This window comes from Triplophysa dalaica, chromosome 2 (assembly GCF_015846415.1).
Source record: "Triplophysa dalaica isolate WHDGS20190420 chromosome 2, ASM1584641v1, whole genome shotgun sequence".
Lineage (NCBI taxonomy): Eukaryota > Metazoa > Chordata > Actinopteri > Cypriniformes > Nemacheilidae > Triplophysa > Triplophysa dalaica.
The window spans coordinates 216,686-242,009 of NC_079543.1; the positions used below are offsets into that span (position 1 = coordinate 216,686).

General features: G+C 41.9%; 1 protein-coding gene across 1 annotated transcript in view; it reads left to right on the forward strand.

The window, feature by feature from the left end:
• The window catches only part of LOC130435436 (uncharacterized), an 86,279-nt gene that overhangs the window by 20,292 nt on the left and 40,663 nt on the right, over positions 1 to 25,324 (forward strand). Inside the window, exons 2-27 of the mRNA XM_056766086.1 lie at positions 15,866 to 15,894; positions 16,085 to 16,106; positions 16,496 to 16,517; positions 16,600 to 16,648; positions 19,859 to 20,002; positions 20,361 to 20,554; positions 20,641 to 20,741; positions 20,881 to 20,999; positions 21,097 to 21,264; positions 21,377 to 21,579; positions 21,669 to 21,781; positions 21,889 to 21,995; positions 22,147 to 22,323; positions 22,438 to 22,646; positions 22,739 to 22,836; positions 23,013 to 23,041; positions 23,191 to 23,212; positions 23,326 to 23,353; positions 23,443 to 23,506; positions 23,612 to 23,758; positions 23,842 to 24,050; positions 24,144 to 24,247; positions 24,389 to 24,507; positions 24,605 to 24,772; positions 24,885 to 25,087; positions 25,177 to 25,289. Coding sequence (XP_056622064.1) covers positions 15,866 to 15,894; positions 16,085 to 16,106; positions 16,496 to 16,517; positions 16,600 to 16,648; positions 19,859 to 20,002; positions 20,361 to 20,554; positions 20,641 to 20,741; positions 20,881 to 20,999; positions 21,097 to 21,264; positions 21,377 to 21,579; positions 21,669 to 21,781; positions 21,889 to 21,995; positions 22,147 to 22,323; positions 22,438 to 22,646; positions 22,739 to 22,836; positions 23,013 to 23,041; positions 23,191 to 23,212; positions 23,326 to 23,353; positions 23,443 to 23,506; positions 23,612 to 23,758; positions 23,842 to 24,050; positions 24,144 to 24,247; positions 24,389 to 24,507; positions 24,605 to 24,772; positions 24,885 to 25,087; positions 25,177 to 25,289 — 2,961 coding nt within the window. The remainder of the gene's footprint in view (positions 1 to 15,865; positions 15,895 to 16,084; positions 16,107 to 16,495; positions 16,518 to 16,599; positions 16,649 to 19,858; positions 20,003 to 20,360; positions 20,555 to 20,640; positions 20,742 to 20,880; positions 21,000 to 21,096; positions 21,265 to 21,376; positions 21,580 to 21,668; positions 21,782 to 21,888; positions 21,996 to 22,146; positions 22,324 to 22,437; positions 22,647 to 22,738; positions 22,837 to 23,012; positions 23,042 to 23,190; positions 23,213 to 23,325; positions 23,354 to 23,442; positions 23,507 to 23,611; positions 23,759 to 23,841; positions 24,051 to 24,143; positions 24,248 to 24,388; positions 24,508 to 24,604; positions 24,773 to 24,884; positions 25,088 to 25,176; positions 25,290 to 25,324) is intronic.

The following is a 25,324-nucleotide window of genomic DNA, read 5'->3' on the forward strand; positions in this document are numbered from 1 at the left end:
AGTCACAACACAAGAAGAGACAGACACTACCACTGCTCATTTAACACCAATAACTGTAGTCACAACACAAGAAGAGACAGACACTACCACTGCTCATTTAACACCAATAACTGTAGTCACAACACAAGAAGAGACAGACACTACCTCTGCTCATTTAACACCAATAACTGTAGTCACAACACAAGAAGAGACAGACACTACCACTGCTCATTTAACACCAATAACTGTAGTCACAACACAAGAAGAGACAGACACTACCTCTGCTCATTTAACACCAATAACTGTCGATACAACACAAGAAGAGACAGACACTACCACTGCTCATTTAACACCAATAACTGTAGTCACAACACAAGAAGAGACAGACACTACCTCTGCTCATTTAACACAAATGACTGTCGATACAACACAAGAAGGGACAGACACTACCTCTGCTCATTTAACACCAATAACTGTCGATACAACACAAGAAGAGACAGACACTACCTCTGCTCATTTAACACCAATAACTGTCGATACAACACAAGAAGAGACGGACACTACCTCTGCTCATTTAACACCAATAACTGTAGTCACAACGCAAGAAGAGACAGACACTACCTCTGCTCATTTAACACCAATAACTGTAGTCACAACACAAGAAGAGACAGACACTACCTCTGCTCATTTAACACAAATGACTGTCGATACAACACAAGAAGGGACAGACACTACCTCTGCTCATTTAACACCAATAACTGTCGATACAACACAAGAAGAGACAGACACTACCTCTGCTCATTTAACACCAATAACAGTCGATACAACACAAGAAAAGACAGACACTACCGCTGCTCATTTAACACCAATAACTGTCGATACAACACAAGAAGAGACGGACACTACCTCTGCTCATTTAACACCAATAACAGTCGATACAACACAAGAAGAGACAGACACTACCGCTGCTCATTTAACACCAATAACTGTCGATACAACACAAGAAGAGACAGACACTACCGCTGCTCATTTAACACCAATAACTGTAGATACAACACAAGAAGAGACAGACACTACCTCTGCTCATTTAACACCAATAACTGTCGATACAACGCAAGAAGAGACAGACACTACCTCTGCTCATTTAACACCAATAACTGTAGATACAACACAAGAAGAGACAGACACTACCGCTGCTCATTTAACACCAATAACAGTCGATACAACATAAGAAGAGACGGACACTACCTCTGCTCATTTAACACCAATAACTGTAGATACAACACAAGAAGAGACAGAGACTACCGCTGCTCATTTAACACCAATAACTGTCGATACAACACAAGAAGAGACAGTCACTACCTCTGCTCATTTAACACCAATAACAGTCGATACAACACAAGAAGAGACAGACACTACCTCTGCTCATTTAACACCAATAACTGTCGATACAACGCAAGAAGAGACAGACACTACCTCTGCTCATTTAACACCAATAACTGTCGTCACAACGCAAGAAGAGACAGTCACTACCGCTGCTCATTTAACACCAATAACTGTCGATACAACACAAGAAGAGACAGACACTACCTCTGCTCATTTAACACCAATAACTGTCGATACAACGCAAGAAGAGACAGACACTACCTCTGCTCATTTAACACCAATAACTGTCGTCACAACGCAAGAAGAGACAGACACTACCTCTGCTCATTTAACACCAATAACTGTCGATACAACACAAGAAGAGACGGACACTACCTCTGCTCATTTAACACCAATAACTGTCGATACAACACAAGAAGAGACAGTCACTACCTCTGCTCATTTAACACCAATAACAGTCGATACAACGCAAGAAGAGACAGACACTACCTCTGCTCATTTAACACCAATAACTGTCGTCACAACGCAAGAAGAGACAGACACTACCTCTGCTCATTTAACACCAATAACTGTCGATACAACACAAGAAGAGACAGACACTACCTCTGCTCATTTAACACCAATAACTGTCGATACAACACAAGAAGAGACAGTCACTACCTCTGCTCATTTAACACCAATAACAGTCAATACAACACAAGAAGAGACAGACACTACCGCTGCTCCTTTAACACCAATAACAGTCGATACAACGCAAGAAGAGACAGACACTACCTCTGCTCATTTAACACCAATAACTGTCGATACAACACAAGAAGAGACGGAAACTACCTCTGCTCATTTAACACCAATAACTGTCGTCACAACGCAAGAAGAGACAGACACTACCTCTGCTCATTTAACACCAATAACTGTCGATACAACACAAGAAGAGACAGACACTACCTCTGCTCATTTAACACCAATAACAGTCGATACAACGCAAGAAGAGACAGACACTACCTCTGCTCATTTAACACCAATAACAGTCGATACAACGCAAGAAGAGACAGACACTACCACTGCTCATTTAACACCAATAACTGTAGTCACAACACAAGAAGGGACAGACACTACCGCTGCTCATTTAACACCAATAACTGTCGATACAACGCAAGAAGAGACAGTCACTACCTCTGCTCATTTAACACCAATAACAGTCGATACAACGCAAGAAGAGACAGACACTACCTCTGCTCATATAACACCAATAACTGTCATCACAACGCAAGAAGAGACAGACACTACCTCTGCTCATTTAACACCAATAACTGTCGATACAACACAAGAAGAGACAGACACTACCTCTGCTAATTTAACACCAATAACTGTCGTCACAACGCAAGAAGAGACAGACACTACCTCTGCTCATTTAACACCAATAACAGTCGATACAACACAAGAAGAGACAGACACTACCTCTGCTCATTTAACACCAATAACTGTCGTCACAACGCAAGAAGAGACAGACACTACCTCTGCTCATTTAACACCAATAACTGTCGATACAACACAAGAAGAGACAGACACTACCTCTGCTCATTTAACACCAATAACTGTAGATACAACACAAGAAGAGACGGACACTACCTCTGCTCATTTAACACAAATGACTGTAGATACAACACAAGAAGAGACGGACACTACCTCTGCTCATTTAACACCAATAACTGTAGTCACAACACAAGAAGAGACAGACACTACCTCTGCTCATTTAACACAAATGACTGTCGATACAACACAAGAAGGGACAGACACTACCTCTGCTCATTTAACACCAATAACTGTCGATACAACACAAGAAGAGACAGACACTACCACTGCTCATTTAACACCAATAACTGTAGTCACAACACAAGAAGAGACAGACACTACCTCTGCTCATTTAACACCAATAACTGTAGTCACAACACAAGAAGAGACAGACACTACCACTGCTCATTTAACACCAATAACTGTAGTCACAACACAAGAAGAGACAGACACTACCACTGCTCATTTAACACCAATAACTGTAGTCACAACACAAGAAGAGACAGACACTACCTTTGCTCATTTAACACCAATAACTGTAGTCACAACACAAGAAGAGACAGACACTACCACTGCTCATTTAACACCAATAACTGTAGTCACAACACAAGAAGAGACAGACACTACCTCTGCTCATTTAACACCAATAACTGTCGATACAACACAAGAAGAGACAGACACTACCACTGCTCATTTAACACCAATAACTGTAGTCACAACACAAGAAGAGACAGACACTACCTCTGCTCATTTAACACAAATGACTGTCGATACAACACAAGAAGGGACAGACACTACCTCTGCTCATTTAACACCAATAACTGTCGATACAACACAAGAAGAGACGGACACTACCTCTGCTCATTTAACACCAATAACTGTAGTCACAACGCAAGAAGAGACAGACACTACCTCTGCTCATTTAACACCAATAACTGTAGTCACAACACAAGAAGAGACAGACACTACCTCTGCTCATTTAACACCAATAACTGTCGATACAACACAAGAAGAGACAGACACTACCTCTGCTCATTTAACACCAATAACTGTAGTCACAACACAAGAAGAGACAGACACTACCTCTGCTCATTTAACACCAATAACTGTCGATACAACACAAGAAGAGACAGACACTACCTCTGCTCATTTAACACCAATAACAGTCGATACAACACAAGAAAAGACAGACACTACCGCTGCTCATTTAACACCAATAACTGTCGATACAACACAAGAAGAGACGGACACTACCTCTGCTCATTTAACACCAATAACAGTCGATACAACACAAGAAGAGACAGACACTACCGCTGCTCATTTAACACCAATAACTGTCGATACAACACAAGAAGAGACAGACACTACCGCTGCTCATTTAACACCAATAACTGTAGATACAACACAAGAAGAGACAGTCACTACCTCTGCTCATTTAACACCAATAACAGTCGATACAACACAAGAAGAGACGGACACTACCTCTGCTCATTTAACACCAATAACTGTAGATACAACACAAGAAGAGACAGAGACTACCGCTGCTCATTTAACACCAATAACTGTCGATACAACACAAGAAGAGACAGTCACTACCTCTGCTCATTTAACACCAATAACAGTCGATACAACACAAGAAGAGACAGACACTACCTCTGCTCATTTAACACCAATAACTGTCGATACAACGCAAGAAGAGACAGACACTACCTCTGCTCATTTAACACCAATAACTGTCGTCACAACGCAAGAAGAGACAGTCACTACCTCTGCTCATTTAACACCAATAACAGTCGATACAACACAAGAAGAGACAGACACTACCTCTGCTCATTTAACACCAATAACTGTCGATACAACGCAAGAAGAGACAGACACTACCTCTGCTCATTTAACACCAATAACTGTCGTCACAACGCAAGAAGAGACAGTCACTACCGCTGCTCATTTAACACCAATAACTGTCGATACAACACAAGAAGAGACAGACACTACCTCTGCTCATTTAACACCAATAACTGTCGATACAACGCAAGAAGAGACAGACACTACCTCTGCTCATTTAACACCAATAACTGTCGTCACAACGCAAGAAGAGACAGACACTACCTCTGCTCATTTAACACCAATAACTGTCGATACAACACAAGAAGAGACGGACACTACCTCTGCTCATTTAACACCAATAACTGTCGATACAACACAAGAAGAGACAGTCACTACCTCTGCTCATTTAACACCAATAACAGTCGATACAACGCAAGAAGAGACAGACACTACCTCTGCTCATTTAACACCAATAACTGTCGTCACAACGCAAGAAGAGACAGACACTACCTCTGCTCATTTAACACCAATAACTGTCGATACAACACAAGAAGAGACAGACACTACCTCTGCTCATTTAACACCAATAACTGTCGATACAACACAAGAAGAGACAGTCACTACCTCTGCTCATTTAACACCAATAACAGTCAATACAACACAAGAAGAGACAGACACTACCGCTGCTCCTTTAACACCAATAACAGTCGATACAACGCAAGAAGAGACAGACACTACCTCTGCTCATTTAACACCAATAACTGTCGATACAACACAAGAAGAGACGGAAACTACCTCTGCTCATTTAACACCAATAACTGTCGTCACAACGCAAGAAGAGACAGACACTACCTCTGCTCATTTAACACCAATAACTGTCGATACAACACAAGAAGAGACAGACACTACCTCTGCTCATTTAACACCAATAACAGTCGATACAACGCAAGAAGAGACAGACACTACCTCTGCTCATTTAACACCAATAACAGTCGATACAACGCAAGAAGAGACAGACACTACCACTGCTCATTTAACACCAATAACTGTAGTCACAACACAAGAAGGGACAGACACTACCGCTGCTCATTTAACACCAATAACTGTCGATACAACGCAAGAAGAGACAGTCACTACCTCTGCTCATTTAACACCAATAACAGTCGATACAACGCAAGAAGAGACAGACACTACCTCTGCTCATATAACACCAATAACTGTCATCACAACGCAAGAAGAGACAGACACTACCTCTGCTCATTTAACACCAATAACTGTCGATACAACACAAGAAGAGACAGACACTACCTCTGCTAATTTAACACCAATAACTGTCGTCACAACGCAAGAAGAGACAGACACTACCTCTGCTCATTTAACACCAATAACAGTCGATACAACACAAGAAGAGACAGACACTACCTCTGCTCATTTAACACCAATAACTGTCGTCACAACGCAAGAAGAGACAGACACTACCTCTGCTCATTTAACACCAATAACTGTCGATACAACACAAGAAGAGACAGACACTACCTCTGCTCATTTAACACCAATAACTGTAGATACAACACAAGAAGAGACGGACACTACCTCTGCTCATTTAACACAAATGACTGTAGATACAACACAAGAAGAGACGGACACTACCTCTGCTCATTTAACACCAATAACTGTAGTCACAACACAAGAAGAGACAGACACTACCTCTGCTCATTTAACACAAATGACTGTCGATACAACACAAGAAGGGACAGACACTACCTCTGCTCATTTAACACCAATAACTGTCGATACAACACAAGAAGAGACAGACACTACCACTGCTCATTTAACACCAATAACTGTAGTCACAACACAAGAAGAGACAGACACTACCTCTGCTCATTTAACACCAATAACTGTAGTCACAACACAAGAAGAGACAGACACTACCACTGCTCATTTAACACCAATAACTGTAGTCACAACACAAGAAGAGACAGACACTACCACTGCTCATTTAACACCAATAACTGTAGTCACAACACAAGAAGAGACAGACACTACCTTTGCTCATTTAACACCAATAACTGTAGTCACAACACAAGAAGAGACAGACACTACCACTGCTCATTTAACACCAATAACTGTAGTCACAACACAAGAAGAGACAGACACTACCTCTGCTCATTTAACACCAATAACTGTCGATACAACACAAGAAGAGACAGACACTACCACTGCTCATTTAACACCAATAACTGTAGTCACAACACAAGAAGAGACAGACACTACCTCTGCTCATTTAACACAAATGACTGTCGATACAACACAAGAAGGGACAGACACTACCTCTGCTCATTTAACACCAATAACTGTCGATACAACACAAGAAGAGACGGACACTACCTCTGCTCATTTAACACCAATAACTGTAGTCACAACGCAAGAAGAGACAGACACTACCTCTGCTCATTTAACACCAATAACTGTAGTCACAACACAAGAAGAGACAGACACTACCTCTGCTCATTTAACACCAATAACTGTCGATACAACACAAGAAGAGACAGACACTACCTCTGCTCATTTAACACCAATAACTGTAGTCACAACACAAGAAGAGACAGACACTACCTCTGCTCATTTAACACCAATAACTGTCGATACAACACAAGAAGAGACAGACACTACCTCTGCTCATTTAACACCAATAACAGTCGATACAACACAAGAAAAGACAGACACTACCGCTGCTCATTTAACACCAATAACTGTCGATACAACACAAGAAGAGACGGACACTACCTCTGCTCATTTAACACCAATAACAGTCGATACAACACAAGAAGAGACAGACACTACCGCTGCTCATTTAACACCAATAACTGTCGATACAACACAAGAAGAGACAGACACTACCACTGCTCATTTAACACCAATAACTGTCGATACAACACAAGAAGAGACAGACACTACCACTGCTCATTTAACACCAATAACTGTCGATACAACACAAGAAGAGACAGACACTACCGCTGCTCATTTAACACCAATAACAGTCGATACAACACAAGAAGAGACAGACACTACCGCTGCTCATTTAACACCAATAACTGTCGATACAACACAAGAAGAGACAGACACTACCGCTGCTCATTTAACACCAATAACTGTAGATACAACACAAGAAGAGACAGTCACTACCTCTGCTCATTTAACACCAATAACAGTCGATACAACACAAGAAGAGACGGACACTACCTCTGCTCATTTAACACCAATAACTGTAGATACAACACAAGAAGAGACAGAGACTACCGCTGCTCATTTAACACCAATAACTGTCGATACAACACAAGAAGAGACAGTCACTACCTCTGCTCATTTAACACCAATAACAGTCGATACAACACAAGAAGAGACAGACACTACCTCTGCTCATTTAACACCAATAACTGTCGATACAACGCAAGAAGAGACAGACACTACCTCTGCTCATTTAACACCAATAACTGTCGTCACAACGCAAGAAGAGACAGTCACTACCGCTGCTCATTTAACACCAATAACTGTCGATACAACACAAGAAGAGACAGACACTACCTCTGCTCATTTAACACCAATAACTGTCGATACAACGCAAGAAGAGACAGACACTACCTCTGCTCATTTAACACCAATAACTGTCGTCACAACGCAAGAAGAGACAGACACTACCTCTGCTCATTTAACACCAATAACTGTCGATACAACACAAGAAGAGACGGACACTACCTCTGCTCATTTAACACCAATAACTGTCGATACAACACAAGAAGAGACAGTCACTACCTCTGCTCATTTAACACCAATAACAGTCGATACAACGCAAGAAGAGACAGACACTACCTCTGCTCATTTAACACCAATAACTGTCGTCACAACGCAAGAAGAGACAGACACTACCTCTGCTCATTTAACACCAATAACAGTCAATACAACACAAGAAGAGACAGACACTACCTCTGCTCATTTAACACCAATAACTGTCGATACAACGCAAGAAGAGACGGAGACTACCGCTGCTCCTTTAACACAAATAACTGTAGATACAACACAAGAAGAGACAGACACTACCTCTGCTCATTTAACACCAATAACAGTCAATACAACACAAGAAGAGACAGACACTACCTCTGCTCATTTAACACCAATAACTGTCGATACAACACAAGAAGAGACGGACACTACCTCTGCTCATTTAACACCAATAACTGTAGATACAACACAAGAAGAGACGGACACTACCTCTGCTCATTTAACACCAATAACTGTAGATACAACACAAGAAGAGACAGACACTACCTCTGCTCATTTAACACCAATAACTGTAGATACAACACAAGAAGAGACAGACACTACCTCTGCTCATTTAACACCAATAACTGTAGATACAACACAAGAAGAGACGGACACTACCTCTGCTCATTTAACACCAATAACTGTCGATACAACACAAGAAGAGACAGACACTACCTCTGCTCATTTAACACCAATAACTGTAGATACAACACAAGAAGAGACAGACACTACCTCTGCTCATTTAACACCAATAACTGTAGATACAACACAAGAAGAGACGGACACTACCTCTGCTCATTTAACACCAATAACAGTAGATACAACACAAGAAGAGACAGACACTACCTCTGCTCATTTAACACCAATAACTGTCGATACAACACAAGAAGAGACAGACACTACCGCTGCTCCTTTAACACAAATAACTGTAGATACAACACAGGAAGAGACGGAGACTACCGCTGCTCATTTAACACCAATAACAGTCGATACAACGCAAGAAGAGACGGAGACTACCGCTGCTCCTTTAACACCAATAACAGTCGATACAACGCAAGAAGAGACAGAGACTAACACTGCTCATTTAACACCAATAACTGTCGATACAACACAAGAAGAGACAGACACTTCCTCTGCTCATGTAACACCAATAACTGTAGATACAACACAAGAAGAGACAGACACTACCTCTGCTCATTTAACACCAATAACTGTCGATACAACACAAGAAGAGACAGACACTACCTCTGCTCATTTAACACCAATAACTGTCGATACAACGCAAGAAGAGACGGAGACTACCGCTGCTCCTTTAACACAAATAACTGTAGATACAACACAAGAAGAGACAGACACTACCGCTGCTCATTTAACACCAATAACAGTCGATACAACGCAAGAAGAGACGGAGACTACCGCTGCTCCTTTAACACCAATAACAGTCGATACAACGCAAGAAGAGACAGAGACTAACACTGCTCATTTAACACCAATAACAGTCGATACAACACAAGAAGAGACGGACACTACCTGTGATCATTTAACACCAATAACTGTCGATACAACACAAGAAGAGACAGACACTACCTCTGCTCATTTAACACCAATAACTGTCGATACAACACAAGAAGAGACGGACACTACCTCTGCTCATTTAACACCAATAACTGTCGATACAACACAAGAAGAGACAGACACTACCTCTGCTCATTTAACACCAATAACTGTCGATACAACACAAGAAGAGACAGACACTACCTCTGATCATGTAACACCAATAACTGTAGATACAACACAAGAAGAGACGGACACTACCTCTGCTCATTTAACACCAATAACTGTCGATACAACACAAGAAGAGACAGACACTACCGCTGCTCATTTAACACCAATAACTGTCGATACAACACAAGAAGAGACAGACACTACCTCTGCTCATTTAACACCAATAACTGTCGATACAACACAAGAAGAGACAGACACTACCTCTGCTCATTTAACACCAATAACTGTCGATACAACACAAGAAGAGACAGAGACTACCGCTGCTCCTTTAACACCAATAACTGTCGTCACAACGCAAGAAGAGACAGACACTACCTCTGCTCATTTAACACCAATAACTGTCGATACAACACAAGAAGAGACAGACACTACCTCTGCTCATTTAACACCAATAACAGTCGATACAACACAAGAAGAGACAGAGACTAACACTGCTCATTTAACACCAATAACTGTCGATACAACACAAGAAGAGACAGACACTTCCTCTGCTCATGTAACACCAATAACTGTAGATACAACACAAGAAGAGACAGACACTACCTCTGCTCATTTAACACCAATAACTGTAGATACAACACAAGAAGAGACAGACACTACCTCTGCTCATTTAACACCAATAACTGTCGATACAACACAAGAAGAGACGGACACTACCTCTGCTCATTTAACACCAATAACTGTCGATACAACACAAGAAGAGACAGACACTACCTCTGCTCATTTAACACCAATAACTGTCGATACAACACAAGAAGAGACAGACACTACCTCTGATCATGTAACACCAATAACTGTAGATACAACACAAGAAGAGACGGACACTACCTCTGCTCATTTAACACCAATAACTGTCGATACAACACAAGAAGAGACAGACACTACCGCTGCTCATTTAACACCAATAACTGTCGATACAACACAAGAAGAGACAGACACTACCTCTGCTCATTTAACACCAATAACTGTCGATACAACACAAGAAGAGACAGACACTACCTCTGCTCATTTAACAACAATAACTGTCGATACAACACAAGAAGAGACAGAGACTACCGCTGCTCCTTTAACACCAATAACTGTCGTCACAACGCAAGAAGAGACAGACACTACCTCTGCTCATTTAACACCAATAACTGTCGATACAACACAAGAAGAGACAGACACTACCTCTGCTCATTTAACACCAATAACAGTCGATACAACACAAGAAGAGACAGACACTACCTCTGCTCATTTAACACCAATAACTGTTGATACAACGCAAGAAGAGACAGAGACTACCGCTGCTCCTTTAACACCAATAACTGTAGATACTACACAAGAAGAGACAGACACTACCTCTGCTCATTTAACACCAATAACAGTTGATACAACACAAGAAAAGACAGACACTACCTCTGCTCATTTAACACCAATAACAGTCGATACAACACAAGAAGAGACAGACACTACCTCTGCTCATTTAACACCAATAACTGTTGATACAACGCAAGAAGAGAAAATCACTACTGCTGCTCCTTTAACACCAATAACTGTAGATACTACACAAGAAGAGACAGACACTACCTCTGCTCATTTAACACCAATAACTGTAGATACAACACAAGAAGAGACAGACACTACCTCTGCTCATTTAACACCAATAACTGTAGATACAACACAAGAAGAGACAGACACTACCTCTGCTCATTTAACACCAATAACTGTAGATACAACACAAGAAGAGACAGACACTACCTCTGCTCATTTAACACCAATAACTGTAGATACAACACAAGAAGAGACGGACACTACCTCTGCTCCTTTAACACCAATAACTGTAGATACAACACAAGAAGAGACAGACACTACCTCTGCTCATTTAACACCAATAACAGTCGATACAACACAAGAAGAGACAGACACTACCTCTGCTCATTTAACACCAATAACAGTCGATACAACACAAGAAGAGACAGACACTACCTCTGCTCATTTAACACCAATAACTGTCGATACAACGCAAGAAGAGAAAGTCACTACTGCTGCTCATTTAACACCAATAACAGTCAATACAACACAAGAAGAGACAGACACTACCTCTGCTCATTTAACTCCAATAACTGTAGATACTACACAAGAAGAGACAGACACTACCTCTGCTCATTTAACACCAATAACAGTCGATACAACACAAGAAGAGACAGACACTACCTCTGCTCATTTAACACCAATAACAGTCGATACAACACAAGAAGAGACAGACACTACCTCTGCTCATTTAACACCAATAACAGTCGATACAACACAAGAAGAGACGGACACTACCTCTGCTCATTTAACACCAATAACAGTCGATACAACACAAGAAGAGACAGAGACTAACACTGCTCCTTTAACACCAATAACTGTCGATACAACACAAGAAGAGACAGAGACTAACACTGCTCCTTTAACACCAATAACTGTCGATACAACACAAGAAGAGACGGACACTACCTCTGCTCATTTAACACCAATAACAGTCGATACAACACAAGAAGAGACAGACACTACCTCTGCTCATTTAACACCAATAACTGTCGATACAACGCAAGAAGAGAAAGTCACTACTGCTGCTCATTTAACACCAATAACAGTCGATACAACACAAGAAGAGACGGACACTACCTCTGCTCATTTAACACCAATAACAGTCGATACAACACAAGAAGAGACAGAGAGTAACACTGCTCCTTTAACACCAATAACTGTAGATACAACACAAGAAGAGACAGACACTACCTCTGCTCATTTAACACCAATAACAGTCGATACAACACAAGAAGAGACAGACACTACCGCTGCTCATTTAACACCAATAACAGTCAATACAACACAAGAAGAGAAAGTCACTACTGCTGCTCATTTAACACCAATAACAGTCGATACAACGCAAGAAGAGAAAGTCACTACTGCTGCTCATTTAACACCAATAACAGTCAATACAACACAAGAAGAGACAGACACTACCTCTGCTCATTTAACACCAATAACTGTCGATACAACGCAAGAAGAGAAAGTCACTACTGCTGCTCATTTAACACCAATAACAGTCAATACAACACAAGAAGAGACAGACACTACCTCTGCTCATTTAACACCAATAACTGTAGATACTACACAAGAAGAGACAGACACTACCTCTGCTCATTTAACACCAATAACAGTCGATACAACACAAGAAGAGACAGTCACTACCACTGCTCATTTAACACCAATAACTGTAGATACAACACAAGAAGAGACAGACACTACCTCTGCTCATTTAACACCAATAACAGTCGATACAACACAAGAAATGACAGACACTACCTCTGCTCATTTAACACCAATAACTGTAGATACAACACAAGAAGAGACAGACACTACCTCTGCTCATTTAACACCAATAACTGTCGATACAACACAAGAAGAGACAGACACTACCTCTGCTCATTTAACACCAATAACAGTCAATACAACACAAGAAGAGACAGTCACTACCGCTGCTCATTTAACACCAATAACTGTAGTCACAACGCAAAAAGAGACAGAGACTAACACTGCTCATTTAACACCAATAACTGTAGATACAACACAAGAAGAGACAGTCACTACCGCTGCTCATTTAACACCAATAACTGTAGTCACAACGCAAAAAGAGACAGAGACTAACACTGCTCATTTAACACCAATAACTGTCGATACAACACAAGAAGAGACAGTCACTACCGCTGCTCATTTAACACCAATAACTGTCGATACAACACAAGAAGAGACAGAGACTACCTCTGCTCATTTAACACCAATAACTGTAGTCACAACGCAAAAAGAGACAGAGACTAACACTGCTCCTTTAACACCAATAACTGTCGATACAACACAAGAAGAGACACAGACTACCGCTGCTCATTTAACACCAATAACTGTCGATACAACACAAGAAGAGACACAGACTACCGCTGCTCATTTAACACCAATAACTGTCGATACAACACAAGAAGAGACACAGACTACCGCTGCTCATTTAACACCAATAACTGTCGATACAACACAAGAAGAGACACAGACTACCGCTGCTCATTTAACACCAATAACTGTCGATACAACACAAGAAGAGACAGACACTACCGCTGCTCCTTTAACACAAATAACTGTCGATACAACGCAAGAAGAGACAGACACTACCGCTGCTCCTTTAACACCAATAACTGTCGATACAACACAAGAAGAGACGGACACTACCTCTGCTCATTTAACACCAATAACTGTCGTCACAACGCAAGAAGAGACAGACACTACCTCTGCTCATTTAACACCAATAACTGTAGTCACAACACAAGAAGAGACGGACACTACCGCTACTCATTTAACACCAATAACTGTAGATTCAACACAAGAAGAGACAGACACTACCTCTGCTCATTTAACACCAATAACTGTCGATACAACACAAGAAGAGACGGACACTACCTCTGCTCATTTAACACCAATAACTGTCGATACAACACAAGAAGAGACAGACACTACCTCTGCTCATTTAACACCAATAACTGTAGTCACAACACAAGAAGGGACAGACACTACCTCTGCTCATTTAACACCAATAACTGTCGTCACAACACAAGAAGAGACAGACACTACCTCTGCTCATTTAACACCAATAACAGTCAATACAACACAAGAAGAGACAGAGACTACCGCTGCTCCTTTAACACCAATAACTGTCGATACAACGCAGGAAGAGACAGTCACTACTGCTGCTCCTTTAACACCAATAACTGTCGTCACAACGCAAGAAGAGACAGAGACTACCTCTGCTCATTTAACACCAATAACTGTAGATACAACACAAGAAGAGACGGACACTACCGCTGCTCATTTAACACCAATAACAGTCAATACAACACAAGAAGAGACGGACACTACCGCTGCTCATTTAACACCAATAACTGTCGTCACAACGCAAGAAGAGACAAAGACTACCGCTGCTCATTTAACACAAATGACTGTAGATACAACGCAAGAATTTGCGACTAGTGTGGATGCAACTTCCTCTACCAGACTCGAGGCAGCAACAGCAACATCGAATATAAAAGCCACCTCTTATTTCTGGATGAGTAAGTTACAATGTACAAATGCAATCAGAAACACAACCCTAACCTTGGAAGATGTAACTCTATTAGTAGATACCTTAAATACTCTTTAATGACCTTTACACCTTCAAATTTCCTCAGATGCTATTTCTTCGTTTATGTACAAATGTGTTTATCTGAGATTTTTGGCCATTGTACAAGTACAGCCATACCAGTACACACCGTACACAAACAGTTACACAGTTACCAAATAAAAACGCGCACACAAAGACACACACACCAAAAACACTTGAGAAATACATATTAACCCAGATTATGGAACATTAATGCAAACCTAATTTGCTTTCTGTACATTTATATTGATAAGCACTATGAACTTTTCTTCTCAACAGCGACATCTTTGTCCCAGAGCACCACAGAGGTAAGAGATCCATCGGAATTGCTTGTTTAAATAACAAAGGCCTTAAAATATGAACGTTTGACTTTACTTAAGCCAAGGAGACTGCCTCCTTGGAAACTCTTCGAACATCCCACTTCCGGCAATGTTCTAATATGAAACATGAATAAAATGACAAACAATATTTGTAACTTGTTCTGTTTTGCATTTTCAGTGCAATTCAACACATGCAAACGGTGAGATTTTTCACTTCATCAAAACTTGAAATGTGACAAAGTCAGGAACATCATTGTGAAATGTGCTCAGTAATCTTCTCTCATGATAAACAAGACAAGTCTCTCTAGATAAAAGCACAAAAAAACAATGTGAATGTACATTAGACATTTTTACAGCACATTTGGTTTGTGTGCTCAGTGATAGTTCTCTATATGTTCTGCCCACTTGTGGATAGGTAAAGTCAAATGAGATTTTTGAAGTAAAACTAACATTATTTATCAATGATCTTCCCATATGCATGCGTCAAAGTAAGTGATGTAAGACAATACCAGTTTAGGGAAAGAACTGTTCACATGAAGAGGTAAATAAATACCAACTAATAATTGAGTAAATCTTTCTCCTGAAACAGGATCATGCAGTCTGACCAATGTGTGAGTGCTTTAATTGTTCCAAATGAATAATCAGCAATAAAAAACAGTGATATTTGTTATATATGGTGTTTTGCTACTTCAGAACAACAGGCTACTGCGACACTAACAACCTAAAGAACTTCACTTCTCTGGTGAGTCGTCTCTTTACTTAACTTTTGTGTGTGTATGTTTATATCTCTGATAACCGATTGTGTAACAATCAACTGAATGAAGTTAACATCGTTTGTATTTTTGTATAAATGATGTACTTCTCACCATTAGTCTGGCCACTGGAGTCACGCCTTTTGCGCTTCGGATAGGTCCGGTCACGCTTTCTACACTTTAAAATAAAGCGCGCGTCCAAACGGGGTTTTACGGTAACGATCGGTTAGGATCGTCGTTTTACAGTAAAGAATTCGTGAATTTTCGCATTTTTATGTTGTTTGCCTATGCATTCAGAGCACTTGGATACGGAAACGGTTTATGGCCTTTCATATATGACGTGACGTCAGGCTTAACAAGCAGATAGGAGTGTTAAATTTTTCTTTATTTTACGATAAGATAATCATTTAGTGGGAAAGTTTTCTTTTAATTCAGAATCATTTTCAGTGTCAAATTACAACAGATTTTGAATAAAATTATACACAATTGAAGATTTTGATATGAAGTTTTCATGCTGTTTACCTGTTTCATTCTTCAATAATTGCACTCCAAATAAAAAATTGGGTCTCTCTATACTGACATATTTGAAAACTTCATAAAAATAGAAAATCAAATTGTTTTCTTCAAACTCCAGCAGATTCTTGTTCTACATCTCCCTTAGTACCACTGCTGTGATTTTTGTGTTATTTTACTGTTTCATTGTGTAAAAATTGCACACCAAAGTCTTCTCTCACGGACATAATACTTGGTCATTTCAAGTAATACTTTACCCTAAATGATTGTGAATAAGTAAATATATGTTTAAGTCTTTCCCTGAGTGACTCTTTCAATCACAAAAAGTGTAACTGACACAGCATCGTCAGTATTAGTATAGTTAGTAAGTTAGTATTGGTTTGTAACTTTTGGGTGTGATTTTTACACAATGAAACAGTAAAATAACCCAAAAATCACCACAGTGGTACTAAGGGAAATGTAGAACAAGAATCTGGTGGAGTTTGCAGAAAACAATTTGATTTTATATTTTTATGAAGTTTTCAAATATCTCTGTAAGTTAGTATTGGTTGTGACTTTGGGGTGCAATTATTAAAACAAAGAAACAGGTAAACAGCCTAAAAGCCTCATATTAAAATCTTCAAATATGTGTATTTAATACAATGTTTATTGTAATTTGACACTGAACATGATTCTAAATGAAAAGAAAACTTTCCCACTAAATCATTATCTTCTCTAATATTATCTAATATCTTAAAGACTTAAACACATGTTGAGATGGTGGTCTAGTGGGTTAACCACTGAACTGGTAAATCAAAAGGTTGCTGGTTTGATCCCAGCAGCCACCACCAGTGTGTCCTTGAGCAGGACACTTTACTCCATGTTGCTCCAGGGGGATTGTCCCTGTAATAAGTGCACTGTAAGTCAAGCGTCTGCCAAATGACTAAATATGAAAATATATCTTATAGTAAAATAAAGAAAAATTGAACACTCCTATCTGCTTGTTAAGCCTGACGTCACATCATATATGAAAGGCCATAAACCGTTTCCGTATCTAAGTGCTCTGAATGCATAGGCAAACAACAAAAAATGCGAATATTCACACATTCTTTACCGTAAAACCCCGTCTGGATGCGCACTTTATTTTAAAGCGTAGATAGCGTGACCGCACTTATCCGAACCGCAGATGGCTTGACTCCAGTATCTGACCGAGGAAGAATCCGATGCATTCCGCTGAAGCGTTTAAAATCATTTGTAAACTTAATATCACAAAAGCAGTCAAATTATATTTAAATAAAGTAAACTGATCTAAAGGCGAGGCTGTTCTTCTTTTAAGTAAATATAGCATATGCGATGCTGCTTTGAGTTAAATATCTAGATAAAGAATATAAAGTTGTCCCGAACGCAATACATCTTGGGCATGTTCAAGCTTAAACCGGTGCTCACGACCGGGTTGAACGACATGTTTCTTGGAAACGGTTGCAACGGTGTGCAACAGGGTTTGAGGAGGTAGTTTTTCTCTTGTTTGGTGGGTGTGTCAAGAACATTAGTTCGATCATATCGACCCACGCGGTATTAGCTCACACAATGTGTCCATGTAAAGTCGTTTACATCGTTTACAATGTGTATGCTGCAGCTCGGTATACGCAACGTTTAAAGATATAACAAGAGATGTATTTTGCAGTATTCAACACGTATCTATACTGATTTCACCAGGCTCCGAAAATACTTCCAATAGAACACAAAGAACGGGCTTCTCAGCTGCCATAGCAAGACGTTGCGCACCGGTTTGAGCTTGAACAAGCCCCTGACTTGACTGACGATATCCGGCGGTTCGCTCTCGCGGTTTTTGCTATCAAGAAGTCGAACACAATATGGGACTCTTCGTGTTTCCCAGCGCTGATCCTCCTGCAGAAGTCGTCAATCACTACAAGGTGTCCACTAGTGCAGCCCACTGACAAGTTTTATCCAACAAATTTTCCAGCGTCAATTCCAACATGATTCCTTACTGTGTAGTAAAACGCAATTAGTTTATACAGCGTTGCGATTTAGACGGCTAAACTGACGGACTCTCAGAATGTGCTTTGGAATAAGGCTTTTATGACCGCACGGCGCTTTAATGAGAAAAAAACAGTTGTTTGATGTAAACTTGAGGAAGACGAAGCGCAAACCCTCTGTTAGAATCGCTTATTGAATCTTTACATTTCCAGGAATTGATTGTTGAATCTGCATTTGTATGATCACTTTTTGGATCTCTGGAGTTATTGATGTTTTGGTGAATTGTCGTTTAAAGTGTTCACGTTGTGTTTAACAGAACTGTCGCTGTTGAAAAAACAGCCAATGCTGGGTATGGTGTTTTGATGAGGTTGAAGGTTGATAAGAGAAATAGTTCATATTCAACTTCTTTCAGTTTTCAGAAATATTTGCCAGATACCACACCTTTCTTGGTGGCAAATGTATATGCACATGTACACCTATAACAACAATGCTTTGTAGTGTTACAAACTTCCCACCTCACAAGGAAGTCTGCTTGTGGAGTCAATTAAATGGTTAAACTTAATATTTTACAATCTCTCCTTTATTTACATCACACTTAATCTGCCTTGAAAAAAATTTGTCTAAGGAAAGAGACCGTAATCAAGCCTTCATACACACCTCTTTTTCAGCATTTCAATTGTTTTGCTTCATTTGTGTTTTTTTACACCTAGATTCTAAATGCAGTGGATAATGCTACACATCAGCTACAATGTGTATCAACCAACAATGCTAGTTTCCCTCAAGAGAAACTTCATGTGCTTCCATATGAGCTTGGAAAGATCATTACATCAACACTAAATGTCCTAGTTCATCTTGTAAGAAAAACACATTTAAGACCTTTTTTTTACCTTCTGCCTGATTCAACCTGCCTGCTTTGCTTTTCTAATTTCATTTAACTTTTTTTGTATTATTTAAATGTTGTTTTATTTAAGTCGATTTTATTTTTTGATTTATGTGAAATTTGCTTTCATTCTTACAATATCTGAAAACTTAAATTTTCACAACTGATTTGGTGGAGACAGAACAAGTGACCACTGCAAACTTTGGGTGCAATGTGCAACTGACTTTACAGCCTGAATGATTAGTAATAATACATCTTTTATCTGAGTATTAAATAATCAGTAATTTAAATAAATGAAAAGCAATATGAATGATGAATGATTTCTGTTTCAGGGTGCTTCTTCGATAGAGAATATTGCAAAAAGCTTTGGAGCTTTGCACACATTGACTGTGGACAATGCACAGAATGTAGAATTTGTTCAGTCATGGTTGTGTGTCAGACTGGTCCCAATCCTCCCGTACATCACGAAAGAGTTCTTATCTAACATGAGCAAGATCAACTTTTCATGTGTCACCTACCAGAAAATGTATGACATAGTTTACTGTACTTCTACACCAACATGTTGAAATTGTGGCTGATCACTAAAACTATTTATTGTGATTTCTTTTACAGAGTTCAAACTCTTAATCAACAAGTACATGTGGTTAATGAAACAATAAAACCCTATATTTATTCAAACTTCATTCGGTCATTTCTCTCAAGAGAGCTCTCAGGTACTGTACAAACTTACATAACTGAAATCTGTCTTTTAAAACATTTAAGAATATAACATGATTGCAATGTATTGATGACCTTTCAATTAGACAACATTCAGTGATGTTGTGATGAGCTTCCTTAATGTGTGCCCCCTAGATGCTGGCTGTCTTTCCCAAACCGCAATCAGCGCCGACTGGCTTGAGCAGAACTTTGGCAAATTCTCCAAATATGCCACCTTGGAGGATCTGCGGACTCTAAATGGAAATTTCTCCAGTGTGAGTAACTTGCCTCAGCTGCCCGTGCGGGCGGTCAATCGAGCAGTCGCTGGTTTGATGTTCATCGGTGATAACCTCGCTGATTGCTGTCTTTCAGTTTGGATCTTTGGATCTGCTGACTCCCACCCAAGTAGCTGAACTCACACGGAGCTCGGGCGCTCTGAACAACACGGATCAGATCAACGCCGTGTTCGACCGGCTGGAGGTTGGTCACGCTTTCCAGAACGTGGACGAGTTCCTGACGACGCTGGCTGCAGCTCCTGAGGCAAGTCCATGGATTGTTTAGATGCCTGGCCGTGCGGAAGCCACGCAGGTCAGCCCCACGTACCTGGTGTGATTGAAGTGCCTTTCACGCTCCTCGGGTTGTGTCTCCGCAGGTGTCCTCCGCTATCCCCACTGCTGTGAGAGACGTGATGATGAACCGGACCTATGGTATCGTCCGACCGCTATTCCAGGAGTTTGTGACCGAAGACTGGGTCGTGTGGTTCACCCTGAAGCTCACCCCAATCCTCTCCAGTTTCACCGCGGACATGCTAGTTACAGTCACAGCTGACATAAACTGCACCAACTACCGCGTGATGTGAGTGCCTCTGCCGCCTTGGATTCAGGGAGGGCGCAGAACTCTGCCAACACGTGACCCTCATCACCCTCTCTGCCTTTCTGTTGCAGCGTCAAAGGACTGGGCATGGTGTTGTCAGAAATGACGGCTCTCAGGATCCATGAAATAACCCAGGTTCTGGTGGAGTACCTCAAGGATTTTGCCACCCAATTCAACACGCCAGGTAACTGTTGTTCCCGTGCTTCTCCGTCGCAGGAACAGCATGCGTCATTTGCAAGTAGCTGTGTGTCCGGTATCATAACCTGCCTCTTGACCTTTCTTTGAAAACAGCTTGCGGACAGAACGCTCAAAGGGATGCCCAATGGCTGAACATCAACCTGGGTCGTTTCTCGACGGCGGCCAGTTACTCTGACCTTAAGGACTTGAACGTCACAGTGGTAAAATGCGCACATCCTTTTTTACATTGCTGTTGTGCTATAGTCTCCTGCCCTTGGGCTGCACTGCAACCCGAGCTCACCGAGTGCCGGGGAGCAGAGCACCCAAAGTCATGTACTGCGTCTTTGGTGGTGGGGTTTGTGTTCACTTTAGCTGCCATCTCTGGAGTCCCTCTCACTTGGCCAGAAAGCGGAGCTGCTGTTGGATCCGTCCACGGGTGCCCTGGAAAATGAGGCCGTGGTGAAGGAGGTGCTAGGCAGCATCCTTGAAACCACCGACGACACGCAGCTCAAACAGTTCTTTGAGGCGTTCGTGGAAGTCACCAAGGAGGTGCGTTGTTTTTAGTCTTCCGCTTTAGTGTGCCAGTAAATATTTTTGAACGAGCAAGCTATGCCGGAACTTCCTTGTGTGGTTCTAAAGCATCTCTGTTCCCCTCGCCACCAGGAAAACGTCACCTACATCAAAAGCACAGCTGTCCGAGACACAATGCTGAATATGACGTTGACGGCTCTGGCTTCCGAGTTCTCCACCTTCCAAACCAGCGACTATAAGCTGTGGTTCCAAGTCAATCTCGTGGTGCTGCTGGCCAGCTTCCAGCCTTCGCTTCTTGTGGTGATCCCCACCAACATCAGCTGTGACTCTTACGATGCAGTGTGAGTGATTCGATTCCCGTTTGCTTGTTACGCTTTCCTGCAGTCTGTGAAAAGGGGCTTGACAATTGAAATTCTTTGGCTTGTTTAAACAGACTCCAAGGCCTAGAGATTGCTTTGGCGCTACTCCCCTCCGGACTACAGGAGGAGCTGAAATCCAGCATAGACATTCTTCGGGAATCACCACCAGACGGTATGGCATGAGCGAAAGTTCTCTGATATTCGAAGATGGGGAATTAAAAAAGCCCTGTCAGTTTTATTTTTTAACCGAAAGGGCAAAAGCAATAAAAGAAAAATCCATGTGAACCTATGCAGTGTATGAGTGGCCTTCCCCTGACAGATTTCTCTTTTGTCTCTGCTTCACTTCAGGCTGCTCGCCACCTGATCCAGTCCCTGTTGTAAGTGCTAGTTTGTTGGAAATGCATTTTGAGCTGAATGGAAGCCCATTTTGAGCTGCTTGTCATTGACGTCTCTCTTATAACTGCTTTAACTTCTTTCTCGCTGTCTCTCTCTCTCTCTCTCTCTCTCTCTCTCTCTGTCTCATTAGTGCAAAGAAACGGTAGCCAACGGTGAGTCGGAACTTGCGAAGCTAAAACTATGGATGAACGGAATCTTATGAAGTTTTCAAAACATTTCAGCTAGCTATAGGTTGTGTGTCTCATTGTTTTTCCTTGTTTTGCAGAAGAGAGTGTGTGTAAAGGGTTGCAAGGGTGAGTATTGTATTTAGTGTTAAACGGAAACAGAGGTTGGCTACAGAACTGGCTTTTGAAATGAAAGAATGTGCTTTTGCAATTTGCAGCGGTCCAACTGTGTCTGGAGGTGATCCCTGTGCATTGCCTATCCCTAAGTATGCCTGTTCCTCGGTAAGTGTTAATTTGCACGCCAAAGTTCTCTATTTGCCGTGACACGTGATTCCCAGTCAGACATTTTATTCCTCTAACTGGCCAAATGTGTCCTCTCCTTTCAAGGCTATGACGCTGTCCTCCGCCGACCTTGCCACGCTGTTGTCCTGCGAGCTGGTGGGTAGCAAGCACTACCCGGTGGAGATGTGGAAACTTTTCTTCAAGAAATCTAAAGGAGTGCTTGGAGACGCTCTGTCCACGAACTCCAACAAGGTAGGCCACACGCCCATTTTCTGGAACAGCTAATAAAGCGCTGCATTGCAACTTTCTAATGGCATGTCCCACTCCCGTAACAGACCTTCGCCATAACGCAGTCTGCGACTCACGCTCTGGATGCCATCGGAGAGGTGATGGTCTACGACTTTGACGTCGCGCAGCTGTCAGACGCAGACTTCGTTGACGGCTGGTTCACGGAAAAGCTCCGGCCGCTCCTGCCAGCAATCTCTGGGGACCTTCTTTCCTGCCTTAGCTCCAAGAACTTCACTTGTGACACCTACCAAGTCGTGTAAGTGCACCGAGTGCCGTGAGAAACAGGAGAGGGTGTTTGGCCGTGTAAAGTGTGGCAATCCCTAACGCTCGCTGATCTTGCTTGATTTAGGGTGGATGCTCTCGGCGCGCAATCATTGCTCATGGGAGTGGAGCTGAGGAAGGCGGTCGTCAACAAATTCATCGTTCCCTTCCTCTCCAGGGGTGACCTAGCAGGTATGTGAAGTCGCACCACTGTCTTGAACGGACATCTGCTTTAGGCATGCTTTAGCAACTGGGCTGGTCCCAGCTATTTCAGCTGGCTCACAATTCAGTTGGGTTCTGATGAGTTTCCTTGATGCTGTGTGCGCAACCTAGATGCTGGCTGTCTTTCCCAAACCGCAAGCAGCGCCGACTGGCTTGAGCAGAACTTTGGCAAATTCTCCAAATATGCCACCTTGGAGGATCTGCGGACTCTAAATGGAAATTTCTCCAGCGTGAGTAACTTGCCTCAGCTGCCCGTGCGGGTGGTCAATCGAGCAGTCGCTGGTTTGATGTTCATCGGTGATAACCTCGCTGATTGCTGTCTTTCAGTTTGGATCTTTGGATCTGCTGACTCCCACCCAAGTAGCTGAACTCACACGGAGCTCGGGCGCTCTGAACAACACGGATCAGATCAACGCCGTGTTCGACCGGCTGGAGGTTGGTCACGCTTTCCAGAACGTGGACGAGTTCCTGACGACGCTGGCTGCAGCTCCTGAGGCAAGTCCATGGATTGTTTAGATGCCTGGCCGTGCGGAAGCCACGCAGGTCAGCCCCACGTACCTGGTGTGATTGAAGTGCCTTTCACGCTCCTCGGGTTGTGTCTCCGCAGGTGTCCTCCGCTATCCCCACTGCTGTGAGAGACGTGATGATGAACCGGACCTATGGTATCGTCCGACCGCTATTCCAGGAGTTTGTGACCGAAGACTGGGTCGTGTGGTTCACCCTGAAGCTCACCCCAATCCTCTCCAGTTTCACCGCGGACATGCTAGTTACAGTCACAGCTGACATAAACTGCACCAACTACCGCGTGATGTGAGTGCCTCTGCCGCCTTGGATTCAGGGAGGGCGCAGAACTCTGCCAACACGTGACCCTCATCACCCTCTCTGCCTTTCTGTTGCAGCGTCAAAGGACTGGGCATGGTGTTGTCAGAAATGACGGCTCTCAGGATCCATGAAATAACCCAGGTTCTGGTGGAGTACCTCAAGGATTTTGCCACCCAATTCAACACGCCAGGTAACTGTTGTTCCCGTGCTTCTCCGTCGCAGGAA